At 52.4% G+C, this 21,054-nt stretch overlaps 3 protein-coding genes across 3 annotated transcripts; all 3 read right to left on the reverse strand.

Moving 5' to 3' along the window:
* Positions 1–3,307: 3,307 nt before the first annotated feature.
* LOC142663797 (histone H4-like) lies at positions 3,308–3,619 on the reverse strand. The gene has a single exon (XM_075842631.1). The coding sequence runs from the start codon at positions 3,617–3,619 to the stop codon at positions 3,308–3,310; it is 312 nt and encodes a 103-aa protein (XP_075698746.1).
* A 1,044-nt stretch (positions 3,620–4,663) lies between these two features.
* On the reverse strand, positions 4,664–5,074 carry LOC142662995 (histone H3-like). Its single transcript, XM_075841288.1, has one exon. The coding sequence runs from the start codon at positions 5,072–5,074 to the stop codon at positions 4,664–4,666; it is 411 nt and encodes a 136-aa protein (XP_075697403.1).
* Positions 5,075–5,986: 912 nt separating this feature from the next.
* Positions 5,987–12,827, reverse strand: LOC142662996 (uncharacterized). Its single transcript, XM_075841289.1, has 3 exons — positions 12,471–12,827; positions 10,911–11,733; positions 5,987–6,515 (listed from the first exon to the last, which is right to left on the reverse strand). Exons 1-3 carry the CDS (start codon positions 12,604–12,606, stop codon positions 5,987–5,989), a joined length of 1,488 nt encoding a protein of 495 aa, XP_075697404.1. The 5' UTR covers positions 12,607–12,827.
* Between the last annotated feature and the right edge of the window lie 8,227 nt (positions 12,828–21,054).

Consider the following 21,054-nt stretch of genomic DNA (forward strand, 5'->3'; position numbering starts at 1 on the left):
CCACCCGGATGAAAGCCCCGCGCACCACGCATTTGTGGGCTTCCCAGATGCAAAAGGGATCTACCCCTGGTGTGACGTTTAGTGCAAAGTACTCCACTAAGTCCCTGCGAATCTCCATGGCCACCATCTGGTCCTGAAGAAGCGTCTCATTTAGTCGCCACTGCCACGAGCGGGGGTGAGCGGACGGACGTGATAGAGTAAGAGTAATAAGAGCATGGTCAGAAAGTGTGATGCTGTCAATGGATGCCGATACGAGGCTCGGGAGGTGCGTGTGGCGCAGGAAAAAGTAGTCGAGCCTGGAGTAGGAGTTATGGGGCGCAGAGAAAAACGTGTAATCCCTGGATGTTGGATGTAAGACCCGCCATGTGTCCACTAACTGTTGTTCGTGCAATAGCCGACGCAGCCGGCGGTGCGCCGCTCGAGGTAAGGCGGAATGGCCTCTTGAGGAGTCTAACAATGGGTCAAGTGTGATATTCAAATCCCCCCCAGTAAGAGTGTGCCTTCCAGAAAGCCATCCAGCGCCCCAAGGACCCGCTCCAAGAAGGCCACTTGACCCGTGTTGGGGAGGTAGTAGGTAGCCAGGGTGTACATCGTGTCGTCTAGCTTACCCTTCACGAAGAGGTACCGGCCTGCTCCATCCGTGCAAGTCTCCACATGCTCCCAATGTAGAGTGCGGGAAATCAAGATTGAAACCCCTTTGGTCTTGGAGTCATGAGACGTGCTGTGGTACACATCCGGGTAGTTGGAGTCTGTGAGCCTCTGTATACCGTCAGCTCGAAAGTGAGTCTCCTGCAGGAAAGCCACATGTGCTTTCTTTTTCCATAGGAGACGGAGAATGGAGGACCTCTTCTCAGGAATATTCAGCCCCTGTGCATTCAGAGAGATAACAGTTATGTCAGACATGATGGCAGACGGATGTATGGACAGAAGGGGGGGGGGAGAAGGGAGGAAAGGAAGATGAGGAAAAGAAGAAAAATAAGAAAACGAAAGACATAAACACTCTAAGATTCGAGTGCTAAAACCTCCAGTACTCTACGAGAGCTACGCCTCCCCAGAGGAAGTCTCCCGCCACCGCGCAGCTCCCGGAACCCTAATGGGGAACGCGGAAGAACAGAAGTGCAGAAAGAACAGTGTCACAAAAACACAGTAATTAACAGTAAAAATTCAACAAATTGTATCAAAGCGTATCAAAGCTCCGAACCCACCCGAACATCTATCAAATGGACCCAACCCCTTCCTCAAAACTAAACTGCAGTATTAGCCTCCCCCACCATAATAAACCTGCTTCCCGGACCCTCCATTTGAGCTCTATCTCTAAGGCAATCCTTTCAACGCCAACAGTCACCACTCAATGAGAATCCTGCTGGAGAGAAAAAGAAAGAGCGAGGGAAAGCAGTTATCTGTCCATATTTAAAGACACGGGAGTAATCAGTCTCTTCGTGGAGAACGGCGTCCTGGTGGCCGGGATCCATGGGCCCGTTTCTGCGGTCTCCGTGCTGAGGTCGTCGCTCTGGAGGACGGATCACAGATTGCTCCTCTCCATGTCGAGGCGGGAAGCGGGGCACGAACTCTGGGAACGTGCCCCCTCTGAGTGTGGACGTTACCGGGGGTTCGGTCCAATCTGGTATCCGTACCGGTGCGATCTCCAAAAACCGGAACGCTTCTTCTAGGTCGTCTGGGGACCGGACTGCAAATGATTGGCCCAACCTGCGGAGAATAATATGAAAGGGATGTCCCCATCTGTAGGTTGCGCCAGCAGCCTTTGTCGCCTCCAGCAAGGGTCGGACCAGTCTACGCATGGAGAGCGTCAACCTCGATACATCTGGCAGGATTGTGATGTCAGCGCCTTCAAATGGAACAGACCCTTTCTCCCAGGCTCTCCTGGCTATTTCTTCCTTTTGCTTGTAGAAGTGTAATCTACAAATCACGTCCCTGGGTTGGTTACCTTCTCTGTTCCGGGAGCCCGCTAGTCTGTGAACTCTGTCCATTTCGATGGCCATGTCACGCGGTCGGTTAAGGAGATTGTTACAAATTTGTGACACCGTATCGTAAAGTCCATCCGGGGGGACCGACTCTGGTATGCCTCTTAATTTCAGGTTGTTCCGTCTCCCTCTATTTTCTATATCATCCAAATGTAAAGAGAAGTCCCGCATTTGCGTAGCTTGGGTGGCCTGGGACTGTGATAAGACCGAGATGTCTAGTGAAGATATGGAATGCTGTTGCTCCAGAGTTTCAACCCGAGCGGTCAATGCGCGTACCTCCTGTGTGACTGCGCCAATGGCCTGATCGTGTTTTTCTTCCAACCGGGCAAGACGGTGGTCAAGGTCGATTTTGGTGGGGAGCACTTTGACCATCTCCCATAATTCTGCTAGTGTTCGTTCCATAGATAACGGGGGGCCCTGGAAAGAAGCTGGCTGCGGCTCCCTGGAGTATGTCGGCGTGGCCAGTGTCCCCCTAAAGATGGCCGGCGTGTCCTGGCTTAGGGAACCTGTTTGTGGCGGCGGGAACTGCTGCTGCGCGGCCGCGTATGATGGCTCCCCTGGTGTCCCCTGGTCGGAGGCTGCCTGCAGTATTATAGGGAGCAGGGCCGTGGGCTGGAGTGGGGAAGCCGCTCTGATGCCACCCCCTGAACACTGACCTCCTGCCTGGGACGACATCTCTCCTCCTGGAGGGTACCAGCTGCCGCCGGGCGGATCCCGTTCTGTGTGGAGAGGAGGCGGGGCAGCTCCACTCGACGACGGAGGCTGAGTGCGGCCTACAGGCGGTAAAGAAGAGGAGCGCGGCGGAGTGATGTCCTGTGCAGACCGGAGGTATCGGCCTATGGAGGGAGTTCCCGAGGTGTCCGGCGGGTTCCTACGGCTTCTCCCCTTCGTCATGCTGCGCCGGGGGTCGGTAAGTATGCCCTTAACGGGCGATTTCTGTGGCGTGGGTCCGGAGCTCCGAGCAGACACATCTCTACTCCTTCATGTCCAAGCCACGCCCCCTCCTGCCTGAGTACCTTAGTGCTATACTTGCTGGCGAGTGATCCTCTTTCCCTTCAGATTAACATTCCCTGGTCTAAGACCCAATTCAGTAAGCTGCTTCTAGGACGCTATTAGGGGACACACTGCAGTCCACATATCCGGCATCTCACTGGAAGACCGACATGATACCGAAGCCCCTACCCCCGTGTATATAGAAGTAGAAGGTCGCTGCTCAGATGATAAACGAGCGGTCACCAGCAGACATCATAGCTGATCTATAGAGGATGTGGCGGCTCTGAGAAGAGCCTTTGTGTTGTGTAAGGTGGGGCAGAACAGGAGCGGAATTAACCTCCGAAGCCGTAGAGAGTGCGGCCCTGGCGTTTGAGCGCGTACACCACGTCCATAGCGGTGACGGTCTTCCTCTTAGCGTGCTCAGTGTAGGTGACGGCGTCACGGATGATGTTCTCCAGGAAAACTTTCAGGACGCCGCGAGTCTCTTCATAGATGAGACCGGAGATGCGTTTGACGCCTCCCCTGCGAGCTAGACGGCGGATTGCAGGCTTGGTGATGCCCTGGATGTTATCACGGAGCACCTTCCTGTGCCGCTTGGCACCGCCCTTTCCGAGTCCTTTTCCTCCTTTACCACGACCAGACATCCTGTAAGCTGGAGCTAAAGAGAACTATTGTACCGACAACCGCGGGGTGCGTCTTTATATAGACCTTGGGTGGACCAGAGCGAGAACTGTTATTCATGTCACTTCCGTTGGGGCGTTTCTTTCAGTAAATTCACATTACCAATCCCTCCCCCTCCCTTTGATTGGCTTAACTCAGATTTTGAATTTCACGTTCATTTTACAATACCGGCCGCTCTTTTCCCGCTTATAGCACGACTGCTGTGTAATCTCTATCTGCCCCAAATCTAAAGAGTGATGTTAAGGGAAACAAGCGTGACGTCTTGGATTAGTATGGCGGCCGCTCTTCATCTGCCGTCAGGTTCAGGATTTGTGTGCACGCAGATCACCCCTCAGGCCACCAGCACCACAACGGTTTTATAGAATGAATAGGGAGGTGAGGACTCGGGCAGTGTTAATGGGTTTAGATCTCTGATTTACAACGGTGACCAGGACCATACCCGATGATCATGACCTCCCAGAATAAGAGTAGAATTCCCCTGCGCTTGTGTTCACACCGGGCGGAGGATATCTGCGCCCCCACCCTACACGCTGCGCCTGGATTGCCTTTACAAGGAGTAGGGAACAACGACTCCGCATACACTGGTCAGCGGTGGATCATTAGCTGCACATAACGGCGTCATTCCTCGCAGCAGCAGCGGAGGTTATTATAGGAAGAGCGATGTCCGGTCATCAGTGAGGAGTGGGGCGGGTTATCACTACGATACAGCCGGAGAGGGAGGTGATGAATATAGCGCAGACATCCGGCATAACACATGACAGGACCTATGAAAGGGCCGGATAACGTGAGTGCTAGAGACGGGGACTGGTTATAGTGTAAATGGCGCTAACTAAGCACTGAAAGGGTTAACATAGCATCTCCACATATTAATAGCAGAGCACCGAGAAGCCAGTGCCCCGGCGGAGAGTCGCGGTAGAATAACGGAGGAAAGGGATTCAGCTCGTTTGAGGGAGGATTTGGTGGCTCTGAAAAGAGCCTTTGTGTTGTAGTCGGTGCCGGGTTCAGACTTAAGCCCTCTCCCCATGGATCCTGCGGGCCAGTTGAATGTCTTTGGGCATGATGGTGACCCTCTTGGCGTGGATGGCGCACAGGTTGGTATCTTCAAACAGTCCAACCAGATAAGCCTCGCTGGCCTCCTGCAGCGCCATGACTGATGAGCTCTGGAAGCGCAGATCGGTCTTGAAGTCCTGAGCGATCTCTCGCACCAGGCGCTGGAAGGGCAGCTTATGGATAAGAAGTTTGGTGGACTTCTGGTAGCGGCGGATTTCACGGAGAGCGACTGTGCCCGGGCGGTAACGATGAGGCTTCTTTACTCCGCCGGTAGCGGGAGCGCTCTTCCGTGCAGCTTTAGTAGCCAGCTGCTTGCGGGGCGCTTTCCCGCCGGTGGATTTACGCGCAGTCTGCTTTGTTCTGGCCATAGCTCTACAACAACGTGCACACTTGTAGACTGATACGAGGAGAGGAAAGAGCAGAGTATTTATACACTTAAGCGTGTCCTGATTGGTCCATGAAAGGCACACCCCTACATTCTATTGGCTTCTTCATAAAAAAAAATATGCGACCGACAAAGCAAATGTGATATTCGCGACCAATCACCATTCCGAAGAGGCGAATACCGGTTTACATGTCGTCCACACGCAGCTTTTACAGCAGGGGGCGTTAATGAGATCATTTCTCCAGCTCACTGCCAAATAGTTATCATCAGTAACAGCTCACTGTATTTCCATGTCCGCAGATCACATACACAGCGTTATATAAGAGACTACTTCCCCATCATCTGCCGCTGCAGTGGTTTTTATAGATTACATAAAAGGGACAATCCCCCACCCCATCCTTACACAGGACACTGTGCCCTGCATCCAGAGGCAGCATATAAGGGTCACCATCCACCACGGGCAATGAGGAGCAGGGGACATTGTGCTCTATTTACACCGGAGAGAGTGTAAACCATCGGCCTCCTTCACGTGGATCCTGTGCTGTAAGCTACAAGTCTATTGCTGCCCCGGTCCTTATTTCCACATTACACCTGGTGGACTGTGACCTGATAAACTCTGCCTGGATGTTACACCATAGTGACGGGACGGACACTATGGAGGTCCGGATACAGCAGCTATGGCGTCCAGCGCGATGACCAGAAATGACACTTGTCATAGAGTAACAGGGACATGAAGCTCCTCCGTGCACACGCGATGATAGCGCCTCCTTTATCTCAGGATCGCGCTGCTGTCTGTACCGGAGGAAATAGCGGCCAGTGATCATACAGCTCTGCCGGGGAGAAGGTGGTGGCTCTGAAAAGAGCCTCTGTGGGACAAGAAACGGGCGGCTCTCGGTTATTTCTTCGCCACGGTCTTCCTGGATTTAGACGCTTTCTTAGCCGGACTCTTGGCAGCTTTGGGTGCTTTCTTTGCCGGACTCTTGGCAGCTTTCTTAGCCGGACTCTTGGCAGCTTTGGGCGTGGCCGCCTTCTTTGCTGGGCTCTTTGTTATTTTCTTGGGGGCAGGTTTCGGCTTCTTGGGGCTCTTCGCCACCTTTTTGGCAGCGGCAGGCCTCTTGGCCTTTGTCAGGCTCTTGGCCGGTGTCTTCTTCGGGGATTTGGCAGCTGCCAACGGCTTCTTCTTGACCGCCTTGTCCTTAGTCTCCAGCTGCTTCTTGTTCAGCTTGAAGGAGCCGGAGGCGCCGCTGCCTTTCACCTGGAGCAGGGTTTCCTTGGTCACCAGAGTCTTGAGCGCCATCTTCAGGCGGCTGTTGTCCTTGTCTACATCGTATCCTCCAGCAGCCAGAGCCTTCTTCAGGGCGGCCAGAGACATCCCACTGCGCTCTTTGGAGGCGGACACGGCTTTCACGATGAGCTCGGACACGCTGGGACCGGAGGACTTTGAATCAACACACCAACACCTTCTTTATGGAAATGTGGAAGTGGCCACAGCTTTATTCTTATTTACAAACATCGGCATGAAGACATATATATATATTTATTTCTCTCTCCTCCTGAAATGCCGATGCTCCCTGTCTCCATCAGGCATGTAGGGTGCTACCTCCGTCTTCATCTGCCGTACTTTCCGCCAGCTGTGACATCTACGAAAAAAACAGAAAAACGCCAGAACAAGAATATCACCGTAGAAAAATCTTTCAAAAACAAAAACAAAAACAAAACCAAAACCACCAGGGGAGGGAGGGCGGGTGTTTCTTCCACTGCAGCTTGAAGGTAAGAGGGGTTTCTGCTCCAAACCCCTGCCTTATATCTTCTTAACCACGCCCCTCTTACTCCTTGTTAACCAATCCTGGTCCTGGGCATTATTTTAAACCGTTCCATCCTTTCTTAACCCCTTGCAGTCCCTGACACTCTCCCTAGGCGCTTCAGTGTCTGCAAGACTGCAAGGACCCATTATCCACTTTACCTGCCCAGGACCTTAACCATCCTTCTTTGAATCAACACACCAACACCTTCTTTATGGAAATGTGGAAGTGGCCACAGCTTTATTCTTATTTACAAACATCGGCATGAAGACATATATATATATTTATTTCTCTCTCCTCCTGAAATGCCGATGCTCCCTGTCTCCATCAGGCATGTAGGGTGCTACCTCCGTCTTCATCTGCCGTACTTTCCGCCAAGAAGGGGAACTGAGAAACCTACTCAGTCCCCCGACCACCCCCACCAAGCAACGCCAACCCTCTCTCGGCACCATCCAAGAGGTCCAATAAAAAGATATCGAGCCCGATATCATTCAGATGCACTCCATCCGGCGCCAGCAAATCTGCATTATCCCCCTCCAGGGACTGGTGTCGCAACCCGATCCCCCCTATAGAGCGAATGAACCGCGACACCCGCACATTAATTAGCTTGCGCACTCTCTCCAACGCTGCCATGTTCCTCGCTCCTCGCCACACCGTGCGCGCCACTATCTCAGACCAAACTACCACGCAACGGGCGAACAGGTCCTGAAAACGCGCCAAATCCGTCCGTATAAATGACAATAACTCGGCCATTTTTACTTCGCCGATATCATTTCCACCAGCATGTATTATCAGGACAACAGGTCCGTACGTGTGCCTTGTAACTGCCACTACTTCTGGCAGTAACTGCACCCACCTTAATCCCCGGACACCTCTCCAATGGACGTCGGCCTGTGAGAGGCCCAAATTCGGACCTAACGGCCTCCGTCCCGCTCGAACCGCTGCCCAATGCACGTACGAATGCCCCAAGATCCACACTTGGGGGCGCCGCGACCCTAACAAAGAAATTAAGCTACATTCCGGTCAAATGAAGATACAGGCAGGATTAACATAACACTCCATATAAAACAAGGAAGGAAAACAGGGGTCGGGGGGGGAGGGGGAGGGGGGGTGAAGGGGGCGACATTTTTACTATAAAAATTTCCAGCTTACACACTCTTTAAAACTAAATCCGGTCGCACATATGACTTATAGCTATTAGACCGCCATCTACCCAGACTCATGATAGCCGCCGAATCCAAGCCCAAGGCATCCGCCTCAGTTGCCGCCCCTATCCTAAACGAATGTGTACCAAACTCGCCCGGTGGCAAACCCAGGTACCTCAGACCGGCCTTAAAAATCGCCTCAAATTGAAAACGCGACATTGCGGATCCATCCTGATGGATCAAGAATTGAGCCCCGGGCACTCGGACCAACACGAATTCCTGGACCCATTTTACCGGGCAATACTGCCCCCCAATCCTCCCAATCGACAGCCAAGCCCCCCTCCCTACCATGTCAGTCTTTGACCTCCGCACACAGACCCTGAGAGAATCTCCCAACGTCACTACATCCGATCCGAGAAGACCACCGCTTGCCCCCACGCTGTGCGGAACCAGCTCACTAACCCGTAATGCGGCAAAGAAAGCCAAAGAAAACGCCGCGCCGAACAAGGACACTTCATATTCATCCCGACACACAAAACATAAAACGGCTAGAAGCCGACCCAAAAGCGAAAAAGATACTGGCCGCCTCGTGTCCCTGGAACATGCCTCTTTTTTCCACCCTTTTAAAGACTGCCGAACTACAAATTCTTTTGTAACATCTCTGCATCCCCACAATTTTAACATAAAGGCCACCCCTGCTAAAAACTTGCTCGCCGTGGCTGCACTACCCCCTTCCTGACGTATTTGTACCAAACTTGCTAACGTGACGTCCAGGTGACACCCATCCTGTGATGGGAAGTTACTCCCCGCAATCTCCAACCACCGATCCCACGCTCTGCAATGACTCTTCCAAGTCGCCGGTACCACCGAACCCCTCAACAGCCTCATAAGTTGTCCTCGACCAGGGCCCATAAGTGAAGGGGGGGGGACACCCCTTCTGCCAAAGCTGCCGGGTGCAATTCCCGAAACCGGGACATCTGTGAACGAGACAAAGCATCAGCCATCACATTACGGACTCCCGGAACATGTTTCGCACGAAACCACACATTCAAACGCAGACACTTCAAAACCAACCGTCTTAATAAAGCTAATACCGGCAATGAACTAGACGACAACCCGTTCACCGCATGCACCACCGCCATGTTGTCTGTCCAAAATACAATCCTCTTATTCACCATCACGCTACCCCACAACTCTATTGCAACTATAATAGGAAACAATTCCAATTGCGTCAAATTACGTAAAACTCCCAAATCACTCCAATGCAAGGGCCAAGGGGACCTACACCAACTTCGGCCCAAAATTGCTCCAAAACCATCACTTCCGGGTGCATCCGTAAACAATTCCAAGTCTACATTAGACAACTCAGCGTCCTGACACACCGACCTCCCATTAAACGAACTCAAAAACGAATGCCAGACAAACAAATCCTTCTTCATCCAAGAGGTTACCCGGATAAAATGATTTGGCTTCGAGATACCTCTAGTGGCTAAAGACAAACGCCTAGAGAAAACACGACCCATTGGAATTATACGACAAGCAAACACCAGCAATCCCATTAACGACTGTAACTGTTTTAACGTCACTTTTTTCGACCCCATGACCTGGTCAACTTGCGTCACTAGCCTTGCCAATTTATCATCGGGCAAGCGAAAAATCATCCGCTCGCTATCTATTTCGATACCCAAAAATGACAAAACAGTTAAAGGACCTTCCGTCTTATCTTCGGAAATAGGCACACCGAAACGCGACATCACCTGTCGAAACACTCTCAGCAACGTGCTGCACAACCCAGAGCCCCCCGGGCCTACAAAAAGAAAATCATCCAGATAATGAATGACCGAGTCACAACCAGACTCCAAACGAACTACCCATTCTAAAAATGACGCAAACATCTCAAAGTAACTGCATGATATTGAACAACCCATTGGAAGGCACATATCCACGTAAAACCCTTTATCTAAACAACAACCCAGCAGGTGAAAACACTCCGGATGAACCGGCAGCAAACGAAAGGCCGCTTCAATATCAGATTTAGCTAACAACGCCCCCTGTCCAGCCGCCTGTACCAGCCTTACTGCAACATCGAAAGACGTATACGAAACCGCCGCCTCCGCCCTAGAAATACCGTCGTTAACAGAACCACCGCGAGGAAAGGAAAGGTGATGAATCAGCCTAAACTTTCCTCGTTCCTTCTTTGGAACTAAACCAAGGGGGGAAACTCGCAGATTCGTATACGGTGGCTCGCTGAATGGACCTGCCATTCTCCCTAATTCCACTTCTTTCGCCAATTTTAGCCGCGCAATGCCCACATTCTCATTGATCGACTTCAAATTGTCAGCCAATGACAATGTCGCAGAATATTCAAAAGGAATCTCAAAACCAAACGAAAACCCGCTAGTGAGCACCTCTGCTTCCCGCCTCCTGTGGTACCGCTCTAACCATGGGCCCATCTCGAGAACGTTCACCGGCGTTCTCCGCTGCGCCGGAAGGAGGTGCCTTAACCGGCTGCTTACCTCTCCGGAAACACCGGAGCGCCGCATGAGCGCCCCCACAGATGGAGCATTCATGTCGGAATTTGCACGTGGCAAAGAAACGACAGTGGCCCTCGTTGTAGAGCCAACAGGCACCCGTGGGCCTAGCGGCCGCAACTCCAGGGGCGGGGCCCGGAGCTGCGGCCGCACTGGGAAAGGGGCATTGTTGCCTGCTCCCTTGCGCTAAGATAAGCTGCAACCACACGTCCGTTGCCTTCGTCGCCCAACTAATATCAGGCGACAAAGCCAAACGACGCCGAAATTCTTCATCATATCGCCACCAGGCCGCACCACCGTGCAGCCTGTGGGCACTGAAAATTGTGTCAAAATAGACAAACAACTCGGCCCCTTTCCCAGGATAGCGTTGGCAAATAACATGAGCCAGTGTAGCGTAACACTGTACCCAGTTGCCAAATGTTTTCGCGACTTTCGCTTTCCTATCTGAACCTCTCTCAAAACCCCGCTCCTTGTCGACAGTCACCTGCTCCACCGAGACCAAGGACCAAATATCCACAAATTCATTCCTCCAAATCTTGTCCTTGATCTCAGCTGACAAATGAGTCCCGAGAGGAGCGACTCCACAAAACAATGAATCTCTAAACGTCAAACTAGCTAAAGCATTCTCTTTCTCAGACGGGGGCATAGCTCCCTCTGGTGGCACCGAGGGACACAACGTTCCCTCATTCACTTTTAACCCAGCCACCACGGCTTTTAAAACAGAAATCAAATCCGCACCCGATGCAATAGATTTATTAAGCCATGCGTCACCGCAGGCCGACTCACCGCTCCCAGAGGTCCCACCGACTCCAGAGGGTCCTTCAGCCACTTGCCGCGGCACTGGAACCACGGCCTGCACCTCCTCCACCGGCCCGGCGGGAGGGACAACCTGGGACAGCTGCTCCTGATCCACCGACAAGCGCTGCACCTCCCGGCGTCGACTGCGTCTCTGCGGCCGTGATGATCTCCGCGACGACCTCCTCCACGATCCTGACGATGCAGACGTCGTCGCCGACGAGGAGGAGAATCCATCGCTGGAAGACGAGGAATACCGCCGACCACGCCTCTTCACGTCACCCGATCTGCGACGTCTATGATGGCCGTGCCGGCGATGTCCTCCAGCCCGGCGTTTCCTCCCTCGCCTGGAACGCTCCCTTCTTGGACCTGCAGGAGAAAAAGATGACAAGGCAGGAGAAGGGCAAATCGAGTCCAAAACACCCTCGACCCCATCTTTCCTAGCACACTCCCCCCCTGGCCTTAACCCATGCTGACAGGGGCCCGGGGGGGACCGGGGTGGAGAAGCGACAGGCACCGCAGAAGCCCCCGCCCCCTGGCTGGGCTGTTTGCTCACCGCCCGCTTCCCCGAACCCGCCGCCATCTTCTTTTTATGTGAGCCGCCATCTTGTTTCCTGGCCGCACTGCGCCTGCCAGGACGTCCCGCCCCTGTTCTCCCCGCCGCCAATTCTGGCTGCGCAGAGAACAGCACGGGGAAAGATGGCGCCGACCCCGGCTGCACACAGGCACCAGAAGCAAGTCCCAGCTCCTGTGAACATGCCGCATGGTAAGCAACCATGTCGGACCAATCACCTGTGTCCGCCATATTCACCACACTGTCACGAAAATCGACCGCTGCCACCGCGCCCGCATCAGCTGCTCGAGGCGGGTTGTACCGAGCCCGTGCCGGTTTAACAGCCGCCCTCTTACCGCCATGGGGAAGGACGCCACCGCGACGAGTGGGCGGGGGGAGGGGGGCACTATGTTGACCGACGAAGCACCCGTCGACATAGGCCTAGGGGACCTGCTGGGACCACCGCATGACTGTGCAGCAGTCACAGCACCCCTCATAGCAACGGGGCTAGGGCTCAGTCGAACCGGAGGGCGTGTAACGCGCTGCGGCCTACCTCGAGTAGCCGCTCCCGAATGCTCCGTGCCGCGCTCTGAACCTCGCTTCTCTCCTTCCTCCAACAGGGATTCCAGCCAGGCAGGTCCCTCCGACGCTACCCGCTGTGCCACCTTCCGCAACAGTTCTTCTGCCATCTTCTTGAAAGAACACGCTCTGAATCTCCACAGCAGCAGCAAAGGTGTTTCTTCCACTGCAGCTTGAAGGTAAGAGGGGTTTCTGCTCCAAACCCCTGCCTTATATCTTCTTAACCACGCCCCTCTTACTCCTTGTTAACCAATCCTGGTCCTGGGCATTATTTTAAACCGTTCCATCCTTTCTTAACCCCTTGCAGTCCCTGACACTCTCCCTAGGCGCTTCAGTGTCTGCAAGGTTTTTTGTTTTTCTTGGCGCCCCCTGCTGCAGGTTTTTTCGGCTGCTTCTTGGATTTGGCGGCCGGCTCGGTGGGAGGGACAGCGGCGGCTGGTGCGGTCTCTGCCATCGTATAACACGGGACTATACTAAAACAATAATCCTGCGAGGGAAACACTGAGGACGGAGCTGGGGCCTCTTATATGTACAGCGGCTGCTCGGTGATTGGCTGCGATTGTCCTGAGCGTCTATTGGCTGACACTGATCACATGTCCTCCCTTTCCTCATCTGACAGGAGAGAAGCTCCGCTCTCCCCTTGTGCTTCCCTGCCCGGGATAAAAGCCCTTTACCGACTAGAAGCGGCCGTGACTTCCCCCTCCCTGACATTCCCCCTACTCATTTCTAGCCTTCACTGGCAGAGATGCTGGGAAGGAGCCGGGTGGAGGCCACGGGATCTCTGCCATAGTTCTGCCGATCTGCACATCGCTGTGATCGGACAAGATAAATGAGTTTGCGGGAGCTCGTTCCCTGTATTCCCGGCACTTGTCACTATCACAGGGTTCTTTACTACAATGTCTAACGTGCGGGAAGCTGATTGTCCGATGCGGGAGCGACCTGGAGCTGCAGAAAGCCCAGAAGGGTAACCCGGCACAGACAAGATGTCGGAGTGTCTTCCGCCTGTCTTACTGTAACTTGGCACAGAGGAGACACCAGAAACTGCTCCACCTGTATTACAATAACCCAGCACAGAGGAAACACCAGAGTTTGCTTTAGCTATATTACAATAACTTGTCACAGGCAGGACACCAGCGTCTGCTCCACCTGTATTACAATTTCCCAGCACAGAAAAGACACAAGTCTGCTCCTCCTTTACTAAAATAACCTGACACAGGCCAGACCCTGATCCATCTTTATTACAATAACCCCGTAACCCAGCAAAGAAAAGAAAAAAAAAATCATGTGTCTGCTTCACCTGCCTAACCAGCACAGACAGGACACCACAGAGTGCTCCTCCTGTATTACAATAACCCGGCACAGACAGGACACCACAGAGTGCTCCTCCTGTATTACAATAACCTGGCACAGACAAGAAGCTATAATCTGCTCCACCTGTATTATAATAATCCGGAAAAGACGAGCAACTATAATTTGCTTCACCTGTAATACAATAACCCGGCACAGAATAGACACCAGAGTCTACTTCACCTGTATTCATAAAACCCAGCACATATGTATTGATGTAATACAGATGGAACAGATTCTAGTGACAGACAAGACATTAGACTACGCTCCACCTGTATTACAAGAAACCAAGTCCCAGCACATACAGTACGCTAGAATCTGCTCCACCTGTATTACAATAACCCAGCACAGACAGGACACTAGAATACTCCTCTTTTACTACAATGAGCCGGAAAAGACGAACTAGGGCAGGGGTCTCAAGCACTTGGCCCGCGGGACACAGAGCCGCTAAACCAGCAAATAATAATTTTAAAAAAACATCTGTGTCTGCTTCACCTGCTTGATGTAATACAGATGGAACAGATTCTAGTGTACTGTAACAGACAAGACATTAGAGTACGCTCCACCTGTATTACAAGAACCCAAGTCCCAGCACATACAGTACGCTAGAATCTGCTCCACCTGTATTACAATAACCCAGCACAGGAAAGACACCAGCGACTGCTCCACCTGTATTTAATTACTAAAGGAGCAGCTGCTGGTGTCTTTCCTGTGCCTGGTCATTCTAATTACCCAGCACAAACAAGACACCAGAGTGCTCCTCTTTTACTACAATGAGTCGGAATAGACTAGAACTAGAGCAGGGATCTCAAGCACTCGGCCCGCGGGACACAGAGCCGCTAATACAGGCTCTGCTCCGGGACTCTGTGGAATTCCCTGAAATCACTGTCCATATATGGACAGTGTTGTCACAGTCTTCCCCAGAGCGGAGTCCCGAGCAGAGCGCTAGTATCGGCTCTGCTCAGGGACTCTGTCTATATATAGACAGCGATGTCACAGAATTCCACAGAGTCCCGGAGCAGAGCAGATACTAGCGCTCTGGTCGGGACTCCGCTCTGGGGAAGACTTTGACAACACTGTCCATATATGGACAGCGATGTCACGAAATTCCACAGAGTCCCTGAGCAGAGCCAATACTAGCGCTCTGCCCGGGACTCCGCTTTGGGAAGACCGTGACAACACTGTCCATATATGGAGAGTGATGTCATGGATTCCACAGTGTTGTCAGGGTCTTCCCCAGAGCGGAGTCCCGGGCAGAGCGCTAGTATAGGCGCCAGGATTCTGTGGAATCCCCTGACATCGCTGTCCATATATAGACATGCAATGTCTGGGGCTTCCCTAGAGCCGGAGTCCCGGGCAGAGCGCTAGTATAGGCTCTGCTCCGGGACTCAGTGCCCTATATGGACAGTGATGTCACAGTGGCAGCATCTACAGGGGGCGCTTTGGCAGCATCTAAAGAGGGCACTGTGGCAGCATCTAAAGAGGGCACTGTGGCAGCATATACAGAGGGCTCTGTGGCAGTATCTAGAGAGGGCTCTGTGGCAGCATCTACAGAGGGCACTGTGGCATTATCTAGGGGTGTGTGGCATTATCTACAGAGGGCACTGTGGCAGCATCTACAGAGGGCACTGGCAGTATTTACAGAGGGCACTGTGGCAGCATCTACCTTGGGCACTGTGGCAGCATCTACAGAGGGCACTGTGGCAGCATCTACAGAGGGCTCTATCTTAAGAGGGGCTGCCCAATCATGACATTTGTGTGTCTGCCAAACGCTGCCAACTGAGCCACCGGACTGCATTTAGAAAAACTTAATTGCTGAAATGCAGCCCGTCAACTTCTAATTTTTTCTATATGTGGCCCACTTACCCGGCCGAGTTTGAGACCCCTGAACTGGTGGCTGTTCCACTTGTATTACAATTACTAGACGAGACACTAGAGTCTGCTGCTACTCTTCTACAATAAACCAGCACAGATGAGACACCACAGTATGCTAATCATGTGTAACAATAACAAGACATACTGTAAAGGATCTGCCAGGTACTACGTCTGTGTATACTCCCGGGATTAATCAGTCGACACCTGAGGCCAGACCTCTTAGACTGACACCGGCTCCCACCAACCAGGGTGGCAGGCTCAGGAGTGGGAGAGCCTATCGCGGCCTGGTCAGTCGGAGTTAGCTCCGCCCCCTGTCCATTTATACCTGCCGTGTTCTCTTCCTCAGTGCTTGTTATTCTTCTTGGATTCCTGGCCCCACTGCTGCCTTGCTCCAGCCTGCTTCTGCCGTGCTTCTGCCTTGCTTCAGTTCCGCTTATCCTGCTTCGCTTTGCCCCTGGCTTGCTTCCTGCTCCGTGCTCTCGTTGGTATACTCCACTACATCCTGATCCTGACTGACTCATTCACCGCTCCGTTTCCTCGCGGCGTTCCGTGGGCTACTGCCCCTTCCCTTGCGTGTTCCCTGTTTGTACTCCCTTGCACTTAGACAGCGTAGGGACCGCCGCCAAGTTGTACCCCGTCGCCTAGGGCGGGTCGTTGCAAGTAGGCAGGGACAGGGCGGTGGGTAGATTAGGGCTCACTTGTTCCCTTCACCTCCTTCCTGCCATTACATAATAACAAGCCCATACCTAGTCTACCATTTCTCCTACGCTGACGCTATCATGGACCCCCTTGAGACCCTGACCCAGCAGATGCAGGGCCTCTCCCTACAGGTCCAGGCCCTGGCTCAGAGGGTCAACCAGGGTGACGCTGCCTTAGTAGTACCCCTCACCTCACCTCTAGAACCCGACCTCAAGTTACCTGACCGGTTCTCAGGGGACCGTAAGACTTTTCTCTCCTTCCGGGAGAGTTGTAGACTTTATTTCCGCCTAAAACCTCACTCCTCAGGTTCCGAGAACCAGCGGGTGGGTATCATTATATCCCGACTCTAGGAAGGGCCCCAAGAGTGGGCCTTCTCCTTGGCTCCTGACGCCCCTGAACTTTCCTCTGTTGATCGTTTTTTCTCTGCCCTCGGACTCATTTACGATGAGACTGACAGGACTGCCTTAGCCAAGAGTCAGCAGGTGACCTTACGTCAGGGTAGGAGACCTGTTGAGGAATACTGTTCTGATTTTAGAAAGTGGTGCGTAGCTTCTCGGTGGAACGACCCGGCCCTAAGGTGCCAGTTTAGGTTAGGATTATCTGACGCCCTGAAGGATCTGCTGGTTAGCTACCCCTCTTCTGACTCCCTAGACCAGGTTATGGCCCTAGCAGTACGACTTGACCGACGTCTCAGGGAACGTCAGCTTGAACGTTTCAATGTTTTCCCCTCTGACTTCCCTGCGATTCCCCCCGAGGTCCCGTCTCCTCGCTCTTCCACGGAAGACTCGGAGGTACCTATGCAACTCGGGGCCTCCATGTCCCCTCGACAACGTAGAGAGTTTCGCAGGAAGAATGGTCTCTGCTTCTATTGTGGGGACGACAAGCATCTACTGAACACCTGTCCCAGGCGCAAGAATAAACAGCCGGAAAACTTCCGCGCCTAAGTGATCATCGGGGAGGTCACTTGGGCGCACAGGTATTTCCCGTTAATATGAAACGCAATAAAATTTTGCTTCCCTTTAAGGTCTCGTTTGCTGGCCGGTCTGCCACTGGCAGTGCCTTCGTGGATTCTGGCTCATCTGCTAATATCATGTCTGTGGAATTTGCTATGTCTCTAAAAATGCCTTTTATTGATTTGCCTTATCCTATCCCGGTAGTGGGTATCAACTCCACTCCTCTTGCTAATGGTTATTTTACTCAGCATACTCCTGTTTTTGAACTCCTTGTTGGCTCCATGCATTTGGAGCAGTGCTCTGGACTGGTGATGCAGGGATTATCATCCGATCTGGTATTAGGTCTTCCCTGGTTGCAGCTGCATAATCCCACGTTTGATTGGAATACTGGGGATCTCACCAAATGGGGTAGTGAATGCATGATGTCATGTCTTTCGGTTAACTCTATTTCTCCCCGGGAGGAGGTAAACACGCTTCCTGAGTTTGTTCAGGACTTCGCTGATGTGTTTTCTAAGGAGGCCTCCGAGGTGTTGCCCCCTCATAGAGATTACGATTGCGCCATCGATTTAGTGCCTGGTGCCAAGCTTCCTAAGGGTAGGATATTTAATCTTTCATGTCCTGAACGTGAAGCTATGAGGGAGTATATCCAAGAATGCCTGGCCAAGGGTTTCATTCGCCCCTCGACTTCTCCTGTAGGTGCTGGCTTCTTCTTCGTGGGGAAGAAGGATGGTGGTCTTAGGCCGTGCATTGATTATCGGAACCTGAATAAGGTCACCGTAAGGAACCAGTATCCCCTTCCTTTGATTCCTGATCTTTTTAATCAGGTTCAGGGGGCCCAATGGTTTTCTAAGTTCGATCTACGGGGGGCATATAACCTTATCCGCATCAAAGAGGGGGATGAGTGGAAAACTGCGTTCAACACACCCGAAGGTCATTTCGAATACCTGGTCATGCCCTTTGGGTTGTGTAATGCCCCTGCCGTCTTCCAGAATTTTATTAATGAAATTCTGAAAGATTACCTGGGTAATTTTCTTGTAGTGTACCTTGATGACATACTGGTGTTTTCCAAGGACTGGTCCTCCCACGTGGAGCATGTCAGGAAGGTCCTCCAGGTCCTCCGGGAAAATAATCTGTTTGCGAAGACCGAAAAATGTGTGTTTGGGGTACAGGAGATACAATTTTTAGGTCAAATCCTCACTCCTCATGAATTCCGCATGGACCCTGCCAAGGTTCAGGCTGTGGCGGAATGGGTCCAACCTGCCTCCCTGAAGGCGCTACAGTGTTTTTTGGGGTTCGCTAACTATTACAGGAGATTTATTGCCAACTTCTTGGTCGTCGCTAAGCCTCTTACGGACCTTACTAGCAAGGGTGCTGATGTCCTCCATTGGCCCCCTGAGGCCGTCCAGGCTTTTGAGACCCTCAAGAAGTGCTTTATCTCGGCCCCCGTGCTGGTTCAGCCCAACCAAAGGGAGCCATTTATTGTGGAGGTTGACGCATCCGAGGTGGGAGTGGGGGCCGTCTTGTCCCAGGGTACCAGCTCCCTCACCCATCTCCGCCCCTGTGCTTACTTCTCTAGGAAGTTTTCGCCCACGGAGAGTAACTATGATATTGGCAACCGCGAACTTTTAGCCATTAAATGGGCTTTTGAAGAGTGGCGTCACTTCCTGGAGGGGGCCAGACACCAGGTAACGGTCCTTACTGACCACAAGAATCTGGTTTTCCTAGAATCTGCCCGGAGGCTTAATCCTAGACAAGCTCGTTGGGCACTATTCTTTACCAGATTTAATTTCTTGGTTACCTATAGGGCTGGGTCCAAAAATATTAAGGCTGATGCACTGTCACGTAGTTTCATGGCCAATCCTCCTTCCGAGAAGGATCCTGCTTGTATTTTACCCCCTGGTATAATTGTTTCTGCCACTGATTCTGATTTAGCTTCTGACATCGCGGCTGATCAAGGTTCAGCTCCCGGGAACCTCCCTGGGGACAAACTGTTTGTCCCCCTGCAATACCGGCTAAGGGTACTCAGGGAAAACCATGACTCCGCACTATCTGGTCATCCTGGCATCTTGGGTACCAAACACCTCATTACCAGAAACTATTGGTGGCCTGGGTTGCCTAAAGACGTTAGGGCTTACGTCGCCGCTTGTGAGGTTTGTGCTAGGTCCAAGACCCCTAGGTCCCGACCTGCGGGCTTACTACGTTCCTTGCCCATTCCCCAGAGACCTTGGACCCATATCGCCATGGATTTTATCACCGATTTGCCTCCATCTCAGGGCAAGTCGGTGGTGTGGGTGGTAGTAGACCGCTTCAGCAAGATGTGCCACTTTGTGCCCCTTAAGAAACTACCTAACGCCAAGACGTTAGCTTCTTTGTTTGTTAAACACATTCTGCGTCTCCATGGGGCCCCAGTCAATATCGTTTCTGACAGTGGGGTACAATTTGTTTCCTTATTTTGGAGAACTTTTTGTAAAAAGTTGGAGATTGATCTGTCCTTCTCCTCCGCCTTCCATCCCGAAACTAATGGCCAAACAGAAAGGACTAACCAATCCCTGGAACAATATTTAAGGTGTTTCATCTCTGACTGTCAATTTGATTGGGTCTCATTCCTTCCCCTCGCCGAATTTTCCCTGAATAACCGGGTCAGTAACTCGTCAGGGGTCTCCCAGTTTTTCTGTAATTTCGGGTTTAACCCAAGGTTCTCCTCCGTTTCTCCTGGTTGTTCAAATAATCCTGAGGTAGAGGACGTTCATCGGGAACTGTGCACAGTCTGGGCCCAGGTTCAGAAGAACCTAGAGGCGTCCCAGAGCATACAAAAGATTCAGGCTGATAGTAGACGTTCTGCTAACCCCCGGTTTGTCGTCGGGGATCTGGTCTGGTTGTCGTCCAGGAACTTGCGCCTTAAGGTCCCGTCCAGGAAGTTTGCTCCCCGATGTATTGGACCTTATAAGATCATTGAAATCCTCAACCCTGTATCCTTCCGTCTGGAGCTGCCCCCATCCTTTCGCATACATGACGTCTTCCATGCCTCCCTCCTTAAACGCTGCTCCCCATCCTGGTCCCCCTCGAGGAAACCTCCTGTTCCCGTTCTCACCCCTGAGGGGGTGGAATTCGAGGTGGCCAAGATTATGGACAGTAGGATGATCCAGGGCTCCCTCCAGTACCTGGTCCATTGGAGAGGATACGGGCCGGAGGAGAGGACTTGGGTACCTGCTCGTGATGTTCACGCTGGGGTATTGATCAGGAGGTTCCACCTTCTCTTCCCCACTAAACCGGGTCCTCTTATTAAGGGTCCGGTGGCCCCTCATAAAAGGGGGAGTACTGTAAAGGATCTGCCAGGTACTACGTCTGTGTATACTCCCGGGATTAATCAGTCGACACCTGAGGCCAGACCTCTTAGACTGACACCGGCTCTCACCAACCAGGGTGGCAGGCTCAGGAGTGGGAGAGCCTATCGCGGCCTGGTCAGTCGGAGTTAGCTCCGCCCCCTGTCCATTTATACCTGCCGTGTTCTCTTCCTCAGTGCTTGTTATTCTTCTTGGATTCCTGGCCCCACTGCTGCCTTGCTCCAGCCTTCTTCTGCCGTGCTTCTGCCTTGCTTCAGTTCCGCTTATCCTGCTTCGCTTTGCCCCTGGCTTGCTTCCTGCTCCGTGCTCTCGTTGGTATACTCCACTACATCCTGATCCT

This window comes from Rhinoderma darwinii, chromosome 11 (assembly GCF_050947455.1).
Source record: "Rhinoderma darwinii isolate aRhiDar2 chromosome 11, aRhiDar2.hap1, whole genome shotgun sequence".
NCBI classification, from domain to species: Eukaryota; Metazoa; Chordata; class Amphibia; order Anura; family Rhinodermatidae; genus Rhinoderma; species Rhinoderma darwinii.

Coding starts and splice junctions, on each gene's coding strand:
- LOC142663797 (XM_075842631.1), bottom strand. CDS start 3,619: ATGTCTGGTCGTGGTAAAGGAGGAAAAGGACTCGGAAAGGGCGGTGCC.
- LOC142662995 (XM_075841288.1), bottom strand. CDS start 5,074: ATGGCCAGAACAAAGCAGACTGCGCGTAAATCCACCGGCGGGAAAGCG.
- LOC142662996 (XM_075841289.1), bottom strand. CDS start 12,606: ATGGCAGAAGAACTGTTGCGGAAGGTGGCACAGCGGGTAGCGTCGGAG. Junction 11,734..12,470: donor TTCGGGAGCGGCTACTCGAG/GTAGGCCGCAGC, acceptor TTTCTCCTGCAG/GTCCAAGAAGGGAGCGTTCC. Junction 6,516..10,910: donor CCTGGGAAAGGGGCCGAGTT/GTTTGTCTATTT, acceptor CTCCGGTCCCAG/CGTGTCCGAGCTCATCGTGA.